Source organism: Aythya ferina (genome assembly GCF_964211825.1).
Source record: "Aythya ferina genome assembly, chromosome: 7".
Taxonomy (NCBI): Eukaryota; Metazoa; Chordata; class Aves; order Anseriformes; family Anatidae; genus Aythya; species Aythya ferina.
The window spans coordinates 29,736,812-29,757,654 of NC_140302.1; the positions used below are offsets into that span (position 1 = coordinate 29,736,812).

A 20,843-nucleotide genomic window follows, 5' to 3' on the forward strand; every position below is an offset into this window, starting at 1 on the left:
GAATGACAATTTCAAAAAAAAAAAAAAAAATCTCAAACCCAATCCCAAATCACTGTAATGTGGCAGTTGCTTACATCCCCTCTCCTAGTGGTAGCTGTATTGCATGATTGCTTGTGTCTAGGGGAGAGGGCAGTGAGTGAATGCATTTAAGACAACGTACTCTGCAAGGCTTCTTTTTTAGGTCTTACTGCATTCTGGTTTTCTGCTGATAGTTTATTATTGAGTAAATAACATGAATTCAATAGTTTATGAAAGACAGTGTTGTTTCTAAAATGTAAAGCTTCTTCCTTTTACCTGATGGAAAAAAATATTCAGAATTGATTGACTTTAATGTCACCTGAAATCAAACATTGCTTTTATTTTTGTAATAAAATGAATTATTTATTCATATCTTGCTTGTAAAATAAATTGCTTTTACCTCTTGTCTTGGTCATCCACAAAACTAGTGAACTTAAATGACTATTAAGTTTTTTTTCTCCTCCATGCAAAAATATGTTTGGACTTTTGTCCCTTCTTCCAAAATTACAAACAGATTATCAATAAGCTACCACAATGAAAATGTAAAACAGTGTCTGTCATAGATTGCTTTATGTGTTCCTGAGTATTAAAGTCATAAATGTAGTTCTGGTGCAGTCTATAGCAGCAATTACCTCTGTCTCACTGTACAATTAGAAAAGCAAAACCATAATAATGTGCTAATTTCTGCCTTTAATAGTGGAACTCTTTTTTTTTTTTTTTTGTTTATTTTGTTAATATTGCTTTGGAGTTACTCTTATACATGTAGACCACACTCCGTTGTGTGTGTTAGATCTATAGTTAAAATTCCGTTCACATTGTTTCAAACATGTCTGCCTGTCTGGTTTGCTGAGAGTAAGGAGTTTATTATCTGAATAAAAAAAAATATATTTATATACATGTATATTGTTCAGTGTGCATGAATTGGAAAATTAGTGTTCTGCTTCCACGTAACTTTCATAGTGATGTAGATGTTTGTTTAGTTGTGATTTAGTTGTCTGGATTTTCTTCCTTCCCTCTCCCCCCCCCCAAAAAAAACGGACAGAAATACAGTGCCTTTAAGTGCCTTTACTTTCTAAAGCTAACATTTCTGCTTTTACCAGAGTTTTTCCTGACCTTCCTACCAAAGTTAGTATAACTGTAATGAGGTAAAATAAAATTGGCAAAAATTGTCAGCAAGAAAAAAATATTTGATGATAGAAGATGTACTGCCAACACATGCAATAATCTTGCTTCATTATGCTTCTTCATTCTCCTAAACCTGGATGCTTAAATGTTTCTAAACAGATAAGCACCATTTACCTCTCTGTCTGTTCCTTTGTTTGTGTTTCTAAATAGATTTGTTAGTTAAACAGCAGGTTAAATGGGTGGTTACCAAATGTTATCCTGACATGACCCTTGAAATCTGAACACAAAGAAAAAATGTCCTTCTCCCATAGATATATGTTCTGTATGGTTAGTGATCCTTTATGAAGTTGTTTGAGTACTTTATAGCATTGATAAGACCAATTTCCTGGCTATTGCTGTATTTCAGCTCTTCTGTCATTCAAAAATGATGCTCAATTGCAAGAAGAGGAAGGAATTCTTGCTGTTGTGTACCACTAGGCTGTTGAAGTCATTGAAGTCACATGGCCAATGAATTCTACTTTGAAGATGAGTCCTGTGTTTTCTGGGGAATAATGTCATAATGTCCCTGAGGCTAACAGTGGATACAATACAGCAGCATGAATTTGATTAATCTGATGAAATAATTTTATTTTCGTAATTATTAAGTTCTTTGGCTTTGGAAAGAAACAAACAATATTTTGCAGATTCCTTTGTTTTCTTGCTATGAGAAAATATTTCTGTTCTTAATTTGGTAATAAATACCCAATGGAGTTTTCTAGAAAAAAAAAATAATAAAGGAAAACTTTTTCATTAAAGCTGGAAATAGAAAATAGTTAAAATAATACTAGATAGATTTTGGGAGTCAAAGTTTAGCCCACAATTTTCATTTCATTTATAACATAACAATGTATTTTCAAATAGTTGCAAAAAATTAAAAATGTGGGTAGTGATATTATTTAATGTGGGTAGAATATTTAACAAATACTTGCACACAGAAATTAAAATTGTTGGCAAGGATCTTAGATGTCCTATTCTCTTAGTTTGATATTATCAAGAGGTCAAGATGCATTATATATTGTTTCCCATATTAAAAATAGGTTTTCATGTGATGCGTAGTGGTGGCTCACCGTAAGTCTACTAAACTGAGTGGTTCTTAGCAATACACGAACACCCAATCTGACATGGGATTCTACATGTCATAAAACTGTACTGCTGAGTTGCACAGGATTGAGCAGAGTTAATGGACTAGCATTTCAAATTATTTAAATACATTAAAATTGAGAAACTATTTGGTAAAGTAAATGTATAGTGTGCAGTTTCTTAAACCTTTTACTACATTTGGAGCTACAGGTAGCGTTATCCCTAAACCTGCCTGCCAGTTCAAAAATACGGGTATAATTCTGGGAATAAAGTATGTAACACTATCCCTTTTTCAGAGACTGCCCCAGCTGCTAGGCTAGAGCAATGCCTATTTCTGACAGTATTCTTTATTCTTTTTTCTTGTTTTTTTTTTTTTTTTTTTTTTTTTTTTCTCTCTTTTTTTTTTCCTTTCCTGTTCATTGGAACAGCATTAACTTGGAGTAGTGACGAGTTACCTAGCTTGAAGGGTTAGAGCAGTTTCTTTGGAGATGGAAAGCTGTAGGTTTAAATCCCATTGGGTAGGAAATGAACCTGTTTTTCCTGAATCTTGGGTCATTACTCTAACTGCTATAAAATTATATAAAATAAGTCTTTTTTCTTTTATCATATTTTGGAGGTATGAGCCCTTTCAGTTCTTTAAAAGAAACAGTGTGAGCATCTCGTCAGATTCCAGCTCTGAGTGGGCATGGTGCTGCTGCTCAGTCTTGATTGCAGCACTGGGTAGGGGAGGAACATGAAGATGAGATGCAAATCACCTTTTCTTCTGTTCAGTGCCTGCATTTTCTTCCCTGAGTTCCTATAGTGTTTTCTGCAAAGGGAATATTTTGGTTCTTTGTTCTTCTCTATTGCTTACAAAATTTTGTAGTTTTGGGAGTGAGCTGTCAGGTTTTCCAGGGTTATTCTCATAGACTTTTTGCTCATTAAAAATAATTTAGTAAAAGGTGTCCATAGTACATCTAAGAAATCAGATGATGAAAAAGGTGAGTAGTCACCTCTAAAAACAGCTTGTAGTGTGCTGTTTTCAGATTTCTGTAAATCAGAATTTGAGTTGTGGACAGTTAGGTGCTAAACTCGTACAGCTTTCAAAAGCACTTTCATAACTTAATTCAGGCATGAAATATATAGGTGATTGGAATAAGTGTAGGTGTTGAGGCCTGTCACTTTGGAGAGTGCACCCTGCAGCGTGCTCTCCAGGGCAAAATTCATCTGAGGTTTTTTCTCTGCCAGCATCAGCTGGGTTGCCTCAAATTTGGTGCATGTCTCTGGTGTTTTATCTTTTATCACATATGCAATTTGGATGAGTGGTGAATCCAGTCTCAGAGCCATTTCTGTATCATCTTGCAAACATTTAATCTACACTAGGGAGGAGTACATATCTTTTTTCTTTACATGTAGAATTTGTTCTTGAAGTTGAAGCTTTACCAACAGGAAGGAAAGTCTTTGTATTCCTCCTTGTACTTTTCACTGACTACAAATTCTGCTCACCAGTATGGAAGAAAAACTATCGTTCCTTTGTCTACTTAATAGCTGTTACTCTTAAAAGCAGTATACGTTTCCATGTGCCATATGTTATACTTGGTTACACCCAGACAAAATGGTAAATAGAATTTATCTCCCACTCACTACCTGCATAGTACTGTAAGAGTACATGATATTTTGCAGAGGAAGGTTATTTTATTCTTTATTCCTTAGAACTTACCATCATTATTAGATTTAATACAACAAAAACTACACTGAGAAGGCTACATTATTGATAAATAATGTTAAAAATCGCACTGTTTGCTATTTGTCACTTTCTTCGTGGCACTGTACAGTAAGTCTGGAGATTTAGATACTTTGAAATCTTCAGAAGTTTGAAGATAACTTCAGCATGGATGAATTCTGTTTGATTTTATACCGAAAATAAAAACAAAAACAAGACAAACAAAAAAACAACAACGAAACAGCAGTTGGTTACCTATCTGTATTTCACATCAACCAATTTGTACAGAGAAATTCTGATTAGGAATTTAAAGCTCAACAAATGGATTTCTCTTGTACAATGCTCTGTTCAGTCTTCAGTAGTCACTGAGAAGGCTAGGAGGAGATAAGAGAGAAGGCTATTTGTAACATGCTTACCTCCCCTTTTCCTCTTGTGCTCTGTTGAAAAGACCTGCCAGTTTGACAAATACCATCAGTAAGCTAGGAGTTATTATATCTCCAGCCCTCAAGGATTTCTTATCTGAAAACCAGCCTTTATTATGGTTTTATGGTTTTCTTTCAGTGTTAAATCCGTCTTTTTTCTTAAATAACTTTCTAAGTGTGAGAAGCATTCTATATTTGTGTGTGTTTGTACACATATGAAAAAAATGATGTGTAGTGCTTTTCCTAGATCTGATGAAAATTTAGTGTTTTTTTTAAATGTTTCCTTTACTATCATTGACATACAAGCTCAAACATGCTGCTTCTGTTAACATGCAATGAATTATAGCAGCAAGAACTTGGTTTTATAATATATCAAAGATTATGCTGATCAAATATAACGTTAAAAATCTTTGCTTTTATAAAATGAGAATACATTCCCCAAATAGAAATTGAATACGCAATTGTTGATCGTTTTTATTTTACAGTAAATAATATTGCTCTTAGTATCATTTTTTTTTTTTTTACATAATTCAAACACCATAGAGGTATCAAATGGCAATGTTATGCTGAGATACGAAGAATATACAGTTTTTATATTAGACGTTTTTCCCATCTTCATCTGAACCTTATTATCATAGACAGTTAATTGGTGCCCTAATACCCCTAGTACTGTGATCTCTTCTGTGCAAATGGCTCAAAAACATCTCTGTCATATATGTGCTTACACTGTTATATTTCAGTAGAGCAAATCAAAAGGAAGTTATGAGAGCTGAAATGTGTTACCATATCATCATATTATAATATCAGCAGTGACAGAAGGTAGAAGTTGAGAAAGGAGAGGGATTCTGGCAGTTGTGGCAGCTATCAGTCCTATAAGATAGTGAACAAAAACTTTCTACACTTTGTTTTCTTCAAACTATTAAATTCAGAGTCTACCATCTCCTGTTGAAATTATTGCTGTTTGGACCATCTGTATTACTCTGGTAATGATGCGCTTTTAGTTTCTGTTTCCAATTTATAGAAAGATGTAATTGATTTATCTATTGCAGCCACAGTCTCACTCTGGCTTTTATGGGCTCAGACTGTGATTCCGTGGAAGCTGAAGTCAATTGAGCTGCTTATTACTGCGGTTTTGCCCGTAGCTATGCTCTCCTGCCTCTTCTCATGTGCCAAATCCACCAACCTGCTTCAGCATGGTATTGTAACAGGAAGCTAAACAGACAAAGAGCAGAATGATTTTCTGCTTTAGAAGTGCCAGAACAGCAGCTCCAGCAAGAGGTGAACTGTTCTGACGGTGGCAATGAGAATGCGATCAGTCTAGCCAGAGTGTAACACTGACTGTATAACACTGACCTTACTTATAATTTGTTTCTCTTAGATTTTCTAATATCTGTTGTTGTTTCAAGCTGAGGATGAAGGAGAAGAGGTGTTAAGATTTCTTTTTTAATTAGTATTATTTTAACCTTAAGCAGACTTCCTTGAACTATGTGGTCTCTGATATTCCTTTATTTTTCAATTGTATTTGTCTCTTGTGTAAATTATTCCATTCTAAACAAACAAAAAATAAATGCTGATGAGTGTACAGCATAACTTATTTAGACACGGTTGTCATTAGAATCATATAGATTAAGTAATTTGGAAATACTAAGTAAAAATCAACCTGTGTGATAATTGCATTAACAGTCTCAAAAGCCTGAGGTTTCCTGGGGGGGGGGGAGGAATGACAGAAAAGAAAAACAAGTCCGTCTGATTTTGTAGAAAGCTTAGTTATAAATACTAAAACAAAGCAGAAGCTAATATTATGAAAAATATGAATGATTTTAAATATATCAGAATCAAACATTGTACTTCAGAGTTGGTGAGACTGATAGGTAATAAAAGTATGTAAGAACTTTGGAAGAAGATAGCCTCCTTTCTCTCATCAGTGCAGGTAAACTCAACTACATAGGGATTAAAGTTAGTTGATACTTAAAATATGGGAGAATGTCTGATAAAATCAATTTTGCACATTTTTCTGAAAATGTTGACGTTATTTTGTATAATACCACATGCTTTCATTTCATTTTTCAGCTTGTGACGAATGGAAGATTTTACCAAAACCTAATTTGCACCGAGATGTCAACAGATTTGGTCACACTGCTGTTGTCAGTAATGGGTAAATGAAGCATATTTTAAATTTTCCTGACCATCATTGGGAATGAAAAACTGTCCGCAATTATCTCCATGTGAAGTATGGCTCAATGACATATAACTAGTATAATTTATTTACATGAAAAATAGTGCTTAGCAGTGGCTTTACGTGTCTTAAGTAATCAGTAGCACTAATCAGCAATTCAACATGTTATGGAACCTGTTCAGTGGCATTTTATACCAACTTTATAGTGTACTGAGGTATTCCCCAATATTATGAAGTACAGTGAATTTGAAATTCAGTACCAACTATGACTGTCACTTAAGTGTAATGGGAGAAATATTTTTCTCTTTTGAGCATATTATGAGTCCTTGTTCTTCTATAATCATAAAGTCAAAAACATGTAACTGAAATTTACTTACTGGGGGAAAAGCCAGATTTTGAAGATGCTGATAGTGATCATCATCAACCACTTGCAGGAAAAGGAGAAGCCTGCCACTATCAGACTATATAAAGTATATTGCTTATACTCCATAAAATATAGCATACTTTCATGTCATTTGCTATGAGCAGAATTGCTTAATAAATCATTGCATAGAAACAGGAGATGGATCTGGAGTTTGCTGGATTTAGTGCCCGAGCTCTCTGCTTCCCCCACTCCAACCTACAAAGATGAAATTGTAGGACAAATGTCTCTTTTGTGATGGCAAAGTTGTAGAAAACTGTAGTCAGGTTTGCCTTTTTTTTTTTTTTTTTTTTTTTTTTAATTTTCACTGGTTGCCAAATGACTTAATGGCTGACAATTGCAATGCTACAGATGACCATCCCAAAATGTGTACTATGGATCATTCTATGTTATTCAGCGTCCTTTTAAGCTTAGTATTTAGATATATATTTAAGGCAATCTACAGATTGTCTACACAGGAATAATGTCTAGGTCAAAAATAAGTCATAAAAAATAATTCAAATCAGAGTTTAACAGATTTTAACAAAAGTAATAGCAGTAATTTGCAATTCTGTGCATAGTGCTTGAAGTTGATCAGCAGATTACTTCATTAAGAGAAAATTGGAATGAGAAATTTTAGCAAGTGGTAGTTTTTCAAACGTTGATCTGTGTTTTAAAACATCTAAGCTATGCCTGATACTTCCAGAAATTTGTTTTTTGAGCGAATAAGAGTCAAGTGAAAATGCTTGTGTTTCTTTTCTAGAACTTAATGTTTTTAGAAGGGTTTTATGTAGAAAATAATGCAATATGAGATATTCTCTAAAGGTTTATGTTATTGGTAACTATATGATTTATTCTATTTTAAGAGTATACAATACAACAGATGTGCAAGTTCTTTCTTAATATCTTTTGAGTCCTTTCTTACCATTAAAGGGGAAGAAAAGAGTAAGGTCTCAAGTCTATTCTGGCTTTGATGTCAGCAGTTACTGTGCTGGAAATGGTACTAAAGAATACCAAATATCCATCAAGAAAATACCAAACATCCACCAAGAAAATCGAATATCCATCTCCTGATTATTATTTGCAGTCTTGGAAATATTGAAGAAAAAATGTTCTTACTTCCTGTAGCTCATTTTATAATGCTCTGTTCTCTTATTATATAACTCCAAAACTGAGTACTGTTTCCTGCATAGTCATTCTTTCTTTCCAGACGTTTGGTATGTGTCACTGTCTAATACATACAGCACAGCCAACATTGAGCAATTTTTTTGTTAATCTAAACTTCTGTGGAGAAATATATAGAAAAACTTATCAATCTTCATAATGGAACCATTGACAGAGTCTTGATTAGAGAGAACTGAAGAATGTTTTTTATAATAATATGTGTTATTTTTTATTACATATCAGGACAGCTAAAGAAAACAAGAAAATAGCTGCTGTAAGTTATATTTACTTGTTTTTTTCCTAATAGGTCAATGTACATATTTGGAGGCTTTTCAAGTGTTCTTTTGAATGACATACTTGTATACAAGCCTCCAAACTGTGAAGCATTCAGAGATGAAGAGCTATGTAAAAATGCTCGTCCGGGAATAAGGTGTCTGTGGAACAAAAAACATTGTGAGTCCTGGGAATCTGGAAATGCCAACAACATTCTCCGAGCAAAATGTCCTAAGAAAACAAGTAAGTGATTTCTAGTCTTACAGTGTCAAATTTGCAGTGCAGTGTAGGAGGTAACGGTGGAGTGGGGTGACAAAATAAAAATAGGAAAAAAAAATGGTGGAAATAGTGGACCAGACTGTTTAGACAGTTCTTCTCCAAGAATACCCAATGCAAGAGATCTAGGGAATAAGTTCTAAAATCATTCCACACCAGGTTTTTTGGGGATTTTTAAAGTAGGGGCAGAAAAACACAGCCTTAAGGTCCTAAGGGATACAAAATGTAAGAAGGTTCAAAGAGAAGAATTTACATAAAATTACTTTAGATTGAATTTGGCTTACTGTTTTCGAAGCACTTGAGGGTTGAGCTTTGAGATAACGTCTCAAATTAGTTTTCCTCTTTCTCCACCTTGAATGGAGATATTCCTGGAATGGACACTCATCCACCCACACCTCATGTTGCCCTAATTCCAAGAATTCATCAGTCAGAGCACAGCTGGCCCCTGCAGGTGATTACAGGCATGTTGCATAGTTATGTCTTTATATACTGGTAACAGGAGGGAAAACATCACCGTTTCAAGTAGATTACATATCAATAGGAATATTTCTGTAGCATAAAATAGCATGGATACAGCTGGAAACAAACTTAAGACAAATAAGCCCTTTGCTATGCTATGTCAAAGTTTGCCTAGTGAATTTCTGTGTGGCGTTGTGATAGCCATATTGTTTGAAACAGCAATTGAGCATTATGAATAACTGTAGCGCTTTATTACTAAGGTTTTGTCATGTCATAAATAACTTCCTGGTGAAAGTGTTGTTCTTAGCTTACATGAACAGAATATGTATCACTGCTACATAAATTTTATCTTCACATCTTTCCTTGCAGCATAGTATAAAATCACCAACCAACCAAATTTTGGCTGTGCACTAAATGCACAAACTGCCATATTAGCCAACTGCCAGTCTACTTGCAGTGCTGGTTAACAAATTATTAGCTCTACTTTTAGTGCTTCAAGACTTTTTTTTTCTGTTAGCTTTCATTTATTTCTGAACAAGCTATACATTTGCAAACTTGGAAAACGGGTGCGTTACGTATCAAAAAGTTTATCTAGGTAGTTTTCTGAGTAACAGCTTTTGTACTATTTCATAATTCCGTATATTTCCTTATATATAATTATATGTAATTTCCTTATATATAATTATAATTCCTCATATTCCTTATAAAAAGAAGAATCTTAAGAATATTAATTCAGAAGTAATACAGATGAAAGTGGATCTTATTTTCAAAAAAAAAAAAAAAAAAAAGAGAAAAGCTGATTAAAGAAACAAAATGAAGTCAGGCTGAACAAAATAAAAAAGGTTAGCCCAACTTCCAAAATGGAAGATGCATACAAGAGACGAGGTACTGAGAATTGCAGTTCTGAAGAAACTTTGTGGACCCTTGCTAAATGGACATCACTGCTTTGATGTTGTCAAATCCTTCAATCCTTGCCGTTTCAGGTGGTAATGTTCAGCCAAAAGCCAACTTTTAATTATATTCTTGGCTCAAGTGTTATCTGTTTGAGAGTATCTTGTGAGAAACTGATGATACTAAAAGATAAGCAGAAATGTCAGTTGATTTGTAAAAGATCAATTCTTGTATAACAAGCCTTCCCTGGCAAGGGAATCTCTTAAACTTACATGATCCCAAGACCTCTGCATAACTGTAGAAGTGTTAAAGACAGTAATCAGTGTAGGAGGTGGTGGGACTTCTCCTGGTTGGGTCATGGTGATTTTGCAATTTTTAACTTCCTTTTAACAGAAGTAAGCATTTCTGTGTTTCAAACTCTTGTAAATAACATACATTTCAGTCCAAGTCCTAAAAGTGTTATTTAGTGAATTTAACATGAACCTTTTCCTGCGAGATTTTTTTTTCTGCAGAAAGGATAGAACTCTAAATTTCCAACCGTTATTAGGTTTATAAATTAAGAAGACTTAAATATTTGTGAGTTGCTAATAGCTATCTTAGATTTTTTATTTACAACTTTTACCATTGCCTTCTTGCATAGTGATCTACATTTATATCAGAAATCCACATCCAAAGAAAAACTTTTTTCTGTATTAAAGGAGTGAACAATCAATAGTTTAAGAAACTTTCTGATAGACTGAATTTATACACTATCCTAAAAGTGCTTACATGCTACAAATCAGTGAGTATTCCTTCAGTTTTTCTGAGACTTCTGAACCTTCAAATGTTGTTATTACTGGAGGAATTTTTAAAAGAGTAATAATTAATAGCTACAGTTCAAATAAAGGATATAACAGAAGATACTCTAGGCAAGTGTTTAAAATGTGGTACTATTCTCCTTCAGCATGATGTTTCTTTTTGACTTTCATTTGTATTACAGTTGCTGCAGATGACAGATGTTACCGATACGCAGACTGTGCAAGCTGTACTGCCAATACAAACGGGTGCCAGTGGTGTGACGACAAGAAGTGCATTTCAGCAAACAGTAACTGTAGCATGGTGAGTCTCTGCAAATCTATGATCATGTTATTAATGTTGTAGTTTTTTCCTAGCTAAACCAGAGGCCTGTTACACCAACTGCAAGCAGAATAGTAGATTAATAGTACTTTGTTTTGAACATAATGACAATTGCCTGGCTTTTGCAGTGAAAATCTTGCAGAGGGCAGAGTTGGATTGTAGCAAAGATATCCATTCCAGGGGGGAAAAAAAAAAAAGGGTAATGTTAGCCCTCTGTATATCTCTCAAGACAAATACTATTATCTCCTAATTAATGACCTTTGGAATGTTCTTGACTCATTATTAACCACATACAGTATGCAGGCAGAAAGTCTGGAATCCCATGAAGTGTGGCAGTTGTTTTTATTTTTTTTTTCCTATAAAAAAAAACAGGTCAGTCTTTTTTAGTCCTGATGTTCAGATCACCGATCATCACACAAATGTTTTTATTTAAGTCACAGAGTTAATTGTCATTTTATTAGAGCATGAGTCTGTGTCAACACAAGACCAAGCAGTTTGTGATGATTTGATAAGATTGTTCTGATCCTTGTAAATATAAGCAATACACACCTATAGATTTAAATAAATTTGTATTTTTCTTTTTTTTTTTAACGTTGCTTACCATGCTTTTTACTTTGTTCTCTACCATCTGCTGCATCTCTTGCTTATTCATTTGATTTTTGAGAAGCTTATAATATTTTATTAGCTTGATAAATTTTGTTTCCTATATTTTTTCTGCTAGTTCCAGACACCACCTGTACTGGAGTTCAAAATCCTCTCTTTAGATGCTTCCATTAGGAAAAGTGGCTTGCTCTCTAATTTGAACCTGATGTAAATAAACCTTTTTCTCCAGACAGACAAATAAAGGCATGAGTTGGATTGACTCTGACACAAAGCTTGCCCATCCAGAGTGAGAACAGCAAACTCCAATCACTGGCATTTGCAGGCAGTCACTACTAATAAAAGCAATGCAGATGTAACTTCATTAGCAGCCATATTATAAATGTCTGCCAGACTGATTTCATATTCCAGGCTCTGATGGTTAGTTTCTCTTGTGATCTACAAGGGCTCTTCCTTCCCTAACACAGCATAATGTGTTAAGTGCCAATTTTCAAGCAATGGCTTTCAACTATTAAGCAAGGAATAGTTGCTAAGGAGCAGACTGTCTTCATCCCCAAGAAATGTGGAGCATTGGCTGTTTTAGAACAGGTTTCTCAATTCAATATCCCTCTTTGTTAACTGTTCATAACGAAGGTTGTCAGCTTAATTAGCAACTGATGCGTCAATCCTCTCTATATCATTTCTTACCTTTTATCCAGGTTTTGAAGTGGATAGAAAAAGCTGTGAGTGGAGTTGGGATAGTAAAGAATAGGATAGTGAAAATTCATCCAAATGATTTCTGAAAAGAAATTTCAAAATTAGTGTATTGGCTGGGAGGCTATGGAGACGGATTTTTGCAGCTATCAACATAAACCTACCAAAATAGCATCAGCAGAATGGCACCATGTGGAGAAATGGCACAGATCAGGCTGATTAACCATTTTCATAGACTGCTACTTCTGGACTAGGCCCACAATATGAAAATGTTGTGACAGTACTGTGGTGGTACTGTCGAGTAACAAACTGAGGACTCAGGAATACCACAAAGAGATGCTCCCTTTTTGCAGCTGTGCGGAGTCATTGATTTATTGCTTCAATCATAGAACATCCAGATGAGAAAGACAATAACATTTCAGAATCCGTTGTTTTCCCTCCACTGAAGCTGGCCAGCATACTGAAGATATGTTGGCAATCAGTTTGGCATTGGTCTGATGGTCATGGATGTTTGCAAAGCAGTGACTGTTCTGGAAGGGCTATAAAATAGGGAAATTTCCCTGAAATAACTCTGCTGTTTGGGCAGATGGACCTCATAAGTAGTACTAATTCTCTGATGATGCACACATACCTACCTATGCTCACCATCTGATGTGAGTCAGCACATTAACAGGATGCTCTGTTCCACTACTGTGCAGGCACTACTGTGTGGATCATCAAAGTATAACATAATACTCACATCGAGTGTAATTGTGAGCAGATGCTTTCAGTGCTACGTTGTTCTGGAGGCCTGTCTTGTTTCAGCACTAGCAATCTGGATTCTTTTTTTTTCCCCCAGTAAAAACTCAGCTACAAGAAATACGTGTGCCTACTATAATCCTAATTAACCCATCATGCCTCATGAAAATGTTGAGGGGCGAAGGCTTATTCTCTCTTACCCAAGTGGGAAACTTGACTTAAAATATGTGGAATGTGTCAAGATGGTACTGAAATTTGTCTTTGGCTCATGAGTAGATTTGATCAGAATGCTAACTATGGTGCCTTGTCAATTTTTTTTTTTAACCACTAAAGGTATGTATTAGAGATGGTGTCTGTTATAATAAAAATTTTGAAGGTTGTCTTGAGAAATTGAGCCACTGAAATTTCCCAGACTGATTACAGTGGTTTTACATAGTGCTCTGAATTTATTCTGTAGCCATATGTAATGCTTGTATGCAAAATAAAAAATGGTATTTCATTTTTATCTTTGTTACTGATGAATGCTAAAAATGGCAAGATCACTTACTCTCCCTTGGTTCAAAAATGTGCAAGTACAGATACTGGTTTGCTACAGGGGCTGAAGTGAGTTATAATCTCATTAATACTACATACTCACAGTACAGACTTCATGAAATATGTCACACTAATCTCTGCATAATCTCCTCTTACAAGCTCTTCCATGGACAATTGCATCCAGTGCAACAATGGATTTTTAAACAGGAATATCAGGGCTTCTGAAACCTAATAGAATTGCGCGTATTCCTTGAAGCACAGCATACCAGCCTTTCCTAAAATTATAGGAAATAGCTTTCTCTCTTTGCTTTTTTCTTTATCTTCTCTGTTTCACATTTCATTCTGTTTCCGTCAAAAAAAAAAAAAAAAAAAAGTGTGTCCTGCTTGTGATTTTTGTGGTGATCTGATTTCTGTGGAGTAGATTGTATTGACTTTTACCAGAAGTTCACTGATCGTTGCATTGATCTTGCATTTCAACAACTTTCACTTGTACTGTCTGATATCCTAAGTGTCTTCCTGGTCCTCAGTGATTCTGATGTGTTTTGCCTGTTTTTTGATAGAGGAGGAAGATGATGTAGATCTGTTTAATTTTTTTTATGAAGCTATATTCACTTTACACCTCTGCATATGGAAAACTTTATCTTGCATATACTTAGCAGCGATACTCGCTGATTATGTTCAGAAAACTGAATGTATGCATATTCTATAATGGAAATTTTCTAAAAAAAAAAAAATAAAATAAAAATCCTGTTAATTTTACATTTTTACCTTCAAATCTTTAAAAACAAAACCCAGGTTTTTGGTGGAAAGATCATTTCTTTTTGAGTTGCTGTATCTTCAGAGGGTGTCATGTTACTTGAAGTAGTAACATTGAAGAATAAGCAAACAATTGGTCTACTCCTCAGAGAGGAGCCATCCCATGAAAATAAAATCTTTTTGTAACTTGTGACAAATAAAATGGACAGAGACTGAAAAGTGTTTGCCAGCTGCAACAAGGCAAAGGTTCCTTTACTGAGAAGGAGAGGAGATGGCCTGAATTTTAGAGTAAAAATTTTTTGTCTTTTTCTTATTTTTACTCTTCAGAAATGGAGTAAAGTAATGGATGATAAAGTGGTGGAGACCCTTAATATATTGAGAGTAATCATTTTAAGGGCAGTAATATGATGAGTCATTGTGGCCATAAAGCCTGTTTATTTTTACAGTTGTACTTTTCACACACCTGTAGACACACTCAAAAATTGTGAATGCATTCAAGCCTTGAAAGTGCTAGAATCCTTCTTGCTTGCCAGTCTTCTTTAAGCTATGTGCTTGAGAAAGAGGAGGGTGAGCTGGGTTTGGGTAAGTACCATGACACTTTCACTTATGATCAGCTCAAGTGCTGCCAGGCTTATATGCTAAAAATGTTGAAAATATTAAAGTATACATGCAGGGTATCACCAGACAATATGTTAATTTATTTTTCATATTTAAATTATCAAAGAATTTTGAAAGCATGATTTTCCATTCTGTCTTTTTTTTTTTTTTTTAACGTTTTCTTCAACCTACTTCATCTCCTCTCTCCCCCTGTTCTTTGGAAAACAATGGCAAATGCTTGCACTAGTTCTGTATCAAAACAAATTAGTTTTGCTTCTTTATATCCTCAACATAACTCTTTCCCTTTTCTGTCTCCACATCAAACTTCATTTCAGATATAAATGAAGTTCTGAAAGGTAGGCTTAAGGAATTAACAAGAAATGGCTTCCTTCTGTCCTTGCTTTTGTTGCACTTCTCTAGAGTGAAAATTGAAGCAGTCACTGCAGATAGGATAGCTGCACTGTTTTTCTACTGTGTTGTCTATAATCCTTCAGTTTATAGGAATTTTAACTGCCCACACCAAAAGTTTGGCAGTTAAAGTAACTTATTCCCATATTAGAGAAAATATTTTTGAGGAATTGAAATGCAGCAGCAATGTAATGCCAGTCTTAATGTGAAAAATGTTTTCACTATTGGTTGAAAGTAAATGCTTTCCTTTCAAAACCATACAAGTCTCTGGAAAAAAGGAGTTTCTGTATAAAATTTCATCTCTTATCCTGCAACCTTACGTAGTTAAGCTTATTAGAATACCTACCTATTTACTGTAACAAATGGCACACATAAGGCAGGCAGACTAATTTGAAAACAAAAACAATTGGGATGAAGAACACCAGGCAGGAGCACATGTATGTAACACTTATGGTCAGAGTACAGTTAGAGATGCATCTTTTAAGGTAAAGTGCTTGTGCTCCCCTTTTTTGGGGAGAAGGTGATGGGAGGAAGCATAGCTGAGGTACACCTGCATCCAGTCTGCATGGCATTTTTGCTTGTGGCTACAAGGGGGATGTGTTTTTTTTTTTCTGTAACCGTGCACCTCTACATCCAGTAGCAGTCTCTGAATTTCTCATTTGTTAGTCTCCACTTATTCAATATAATAAAACCTCAGTAGATGTAAGTAACTGAAACACAGACCAAATTGTTATGGTATTTCAAAGTATTTTGTATCTGAGTGTGGCAGTGTAAAATAAATGTTTTGGAACCTACGGAAGAGATGATAAAGAGCATCATGTTGAGGGATGGAGGGTACTATAGGATGCTTCAAAGAGAAGTGTAATTGTTAACTGTTTTTGTTAACTGCATTGTTAACTGTTTTTACACAATAACTTCAAGGCAAGAATCATTTTCTTTTTGCAGTGTTTGCACAGCTTCCAAAAGGATGACATCCTCTTTCAAGGTGGAAGTTCATAGAAGCTACACTAGTACCAATAATAATAAGCACAGCAATCTACCTACATATGAGGAATTTAAAGAACAGCCGAGGGTGTAATATTGTATGAAGTGGTAGAAGGAATTATGAATAGAGCAAAAACGTAAACTTAAGACAGGAGCACCCAGTGCTAAAATATGGCAGTAGATTCAGAGAAGTAGTAGCGAATCTAGTTGGTAATTTATAATTAGGCTAGGCAAACTACGTAAGATTATATTGTTATCCTGAAAAATCCAGGAAGAGAAAAGAAAGCTACATCATTTAATAGTAATTTCTGAAATTCTAAGGTAAACTACTGCAATATCTTCATTCTAGATATGCAGAAAATCACAGCAGTTCAAAGTCTGCCTATATACCACCATATCAAGATCAGTGCTGAAAAATCTAAGTAAATCAGATGTAAATGGGAAACTTACATATAAAAATTTCCCAATACTTTGGAGTGTAAACATTATAAATATCCTACAGCAATATAGAATTTCAGTAACAGATGGGCTGTCATATTTCAGAATTTCATTGGCTTTGGTAGCTTAAGTTATGGCCTTAATATTGTGTTAATATGAATTACCTATTGGATTCACATCTACATTGAACTAATGAGATTTTCAGACAAGCAATGTTTAAATTGGATTTAAGGGAAATAAGTGCTGGGAATAAGGGAATACAACAGAGAACATTATTACAGAGTAGTCACTAGTACTTTGAATTTTATTTTAAACATTAAATAACCAGCACGCAACAAGCTTCATGATTAGAAAGTAATAGAACAGATATCTTGGTTTAGCTGGAAAATTGTAATCTGTTTATATATAATGTTACTAAAGAATATATATATTTCAAAAGCAATCTGAAGGCTCAAGGATTTTGACAATGCCATAATACGTTAAAAGTGAATGTTAGTTGAGGAATTGTAAATGAGCAGATGGTGCTTACTTGTACTTCGAAGTGCATTTTAAAACATTGCTCAGGCAGTTCTGTGAATATGCATCATTGACTGAGTGATGAAACTACATGTGGGTTTGTACCAGAGGTTTTGTGTGCCTTACTGTCTGTATGCATTTATGGATCTAGATAGACCTTCTATTACTTTGCAGAATTGGCTTTGTTTTCTTCATGTGGTGTAGATGCCTGCTCCTAGAACACTTTCTCTATTTCTTCTCTTTGCTTCACAGTAGCCTTTCTTATAGATCAGAAAAATGCTCACTGATGGGCATCTCATCCAATAAAGGCACCAAACAAGTCCCTAAACAGCAGTGTTCTTCTTCAGTAATGAAGCCGATCCTCTGTAAGATTGAAAATCTGTGTTAACAGTTGTTTTATTTTAGGAATTAAAAACAAAGCCAAGAAAAGCCCACCTTTTAAAGTTTTAATTTATTTATTTTGATTCCTGGCTGTGGTAGGTTGTTGCCCTATTGACATCATTCCTATACCAGGAGGTGTGTAACTTACTCTCTTATTGCCCCTTTATCTTTTTTTCAGACTATTAGAAAAGAAAGCGAAGAAAATTGTAATGTGAACGATACATGTGCTATCTAAGTGCAATACAGTTTTGATAATAAGCATGAATGAATCTCTTGTTGTTAAGGACAAAAAATACTTTTAAAGTATTCTTTTGCTGTTGTTTGGATTTATCACATGGGAGGGACACACCTAGTTAACTGAAATCTGAAAAAAAAAAAATTGTAATTAAATTGTCAAAATGTATTCCTACTGCAGAAGATATATATGTAACTGCTTATAAGTGTGAACTGACATTTGACAAACGAGTGAATTTATGTAAAACCTCTAGGTACCTGAAAGCCTGAGTTTGTTTTGAATTTTTTAGGATATATTTTGATGTTACTTTAGCTGGGTTGTTTGATGGGTTGTTTAGCTGTGACTTTTACCAAAATAAGTTATTCCAACACAATGGTTCTTTGTTTCTGATGAATTATGTTTCTTTGCTGTTTGACACGTTTATAGTAACTTTTTTTTTTTTTTTTTCCCTCTTCCCATGAACTAAACCAATTATTGGTGCCTTTGTTTTATTTTAAATACATTTATATGTCTATTAGGGAAATGCATTTTTATTTGGTGATTATGGGAGTGGATCATCTCTCATGTGAGAAAAGGCTGAGAGAGCTGAGCCTGTTTAGCCTGGAGAAAAGAAAGGTGAGGGGAAGCCTTGTCTGAAGGGAGGGTGTAAAAAGGACAGAGCCAAACTCTTTTCAGTGGTGCCCAGTGCCAGGACAAGAGGCAGCGGGCACCGGTTTTCAGGTGAAGAGGAAAAAAAATAATAAAAACAAACAAACAAACACTGCAAGGTAAACATTTCATTTTCTTATATCCTAAAGTACCAAAGGAATAGCGTTACTACTGCTTTTATGTCACCACTTGGCAAAATGGTTTCCTATAAATCCTGTAAATCTTATTTACTAGCTATGCTACATACAGATTTGCAATTCAAACTGTGAAATAACAATAATTTTTGACAAATCACGAAATTGTTTCCTGTGATCACCTGTAGCTGCTATTTTAATTTGTTTTGCTTGATAAGATAATGTAGGGTGTCTTCTATCTTCAGTCACTGAGGTGTAGTTATTTTACATGTACATCTTGCTCCATTTTTTACAATCTCTTTGATTGTTTTGCTTGCTTAACCTGTAGATAACTTGAGCATGAAATAATTTAGTGAGAATATGTCCCTGAACTATCTAAGAAACGGAGATTTATTTGAGGTATTTAAGCTCTTCTTGTTCTCTATACAGAGAAGTGGCATTTTCAAAGTGCTGTTTGACCCATGCGGAGTCAGTTATGTAGGACAGCTGGGGTGATTTGTGCTCTAAAGATGCCTTTCTTGCTCTCCACCAACTGACAAGTGAACCTCAGCAAAGAGCTGAAATTAGACCTAGCCTTTAGATGGCTGTGATTTTCTGGGAGGAATCCACCTGCTGTGTATTTCAGTTTTGACTTTTGGTTTGTTCACAATTTGACATATAATATGTTGTTGTGTCTTTTTCGTTTTTGTAGTCAGTTAAAAACTACACCAAATGTCATGTGAGAAATGAACAGATCTGCAATAAACTGACTAGCTGCAAAAGCTGCTCGCTACACCTGAACTGCCAGTGGGACCAGCGGCAGCAGGAGTGCCAGGCCTTACCTGGTAAGGGCTGGGGAGCAGGGATGCTGCTTTTCATAGTGGTCAAAACTGGGTAAATCTTCCCCGTTACTTCCAAAGGGTATTTGGTCAATGGGTAGAGCTAGATTTGTTTTACTCATGCTGTTTCTCCCCTCCTGACTGCACTTGTACAAGGTGAACAAGTGTAATTGCGTCATACTGATTAGTATATCTATGCTACCCTTAATCTTCTTAGGGGAAATAATACTAGTGAGTGAATAATGGCAGGTACCTCTGCACAAGCTCTAGCCTGTGGGGATGGCTGAGTGCAGAACTGAATTGCCATACTGAGTCCTTTACTGTTACATATCCACTGGCACTGTTGCTTCTGCTGGCTGGAGCTCTACCATATAAATTATACTTCAATTATACTTCAATTTTGCTGTGCAGGTATGGCCTAAGATCTAGTTTCTTGATTGTCTAATGTTGGTAATGTTGGAAGCAGTGAATATTAAAATGGTAATATAAGATATTCTCGCAAGGTGAATGTTAATGTTCTGAATAATATTTATTTGGTAATTCATATTCAGAACTACATATATGCAGTTAGATACCGAAACCTTTCCCATTTGATCTTTATGTCCAGCTGAAGTTAATGAACACCATTTTTTCTCAAAAATTATTCTTTAACTAACTTTAACCAATTTATTATATGCAGTTTTAAACTGCATTTGTGAGCTCTGTATGAAAATTAACTATAAAAACTGTTCTGAATTATTTACTCATATTTTGGTAGTTATGTGAGTTTGAGTAATTCTGAAATATATTGAAGAGAAAATAATTCCTAAAATATTAACAGAATTTCCTATCATTCTGACTGTGTTTATGTTTAGGATAAAGCAAGATAGGTTATGTTTTTGATCTCTTAATTCTAGGATAGTTGATTTCAGATTTTTGAAATTTAGATTTAAAAAAAACAAACACTGATCGTTGCAGTGCTATTAATTATATAAATCATATATTAATTATATAAATAATGTAATCTTTAATGTGTAGTTGTGTTCAAATCTGAATGCAGAGGAATAGCATAATAACAATATTACACTGGAAATTAGTATATACTTAATAAATATTTCAATAAATTATTAAAAGTTTATTTTCATAAAAATACACCGTTGCTATAATTAAAACATGAAATATTATTTTACTCAATGTTTTAGATTTTCTTTTTTTTTTCTATGTGACTTGAAATTGGACACTA

At 34.6% G+C, this 20,843-nt stretch overlaps 1 protein-coding gene across 16 annotated transcripts in view; it reads left to right on the top strand.

Annotated features, from left to right (window-relative positions):
* The window catches only part of ATRNL1 (attractin like 1), a 493,132-nt gene that overhangs the window by 88,604 nt on the left and 383,685 nt on the right, over positions 1 to 20,843 (top strand). For all 16 annotated transcript variants that reach the window (XR_014694966.1, XR_014694967.1, XR_014694968.1 and 13 more), the window contains 4 exons: positions 6,457 to 6,541; positions 8,434 to 8,642; positions 11,005 to 11,123; positions 19,495 to 19,627. Coding sequence is in view for 13 of the 16 variants with exons in the window: in XM_084525843.1 (XP_084381969.1) it covers positions 6,457 to 6,541; positions 8,434 to 8,642; positions 11,005 to 11,123; positions 19,495 to 19,627 (546 nt within the window). In the remaining 3 variants the exon portion in view is untranslated. The remainder of the gene's footprint in view (positions 1 to 6,456; positions 6,542 to 8,433; positions 8,643 to 11,004; positions 11,124 to 19,494; positions 19,628 to 20,843) is intronic.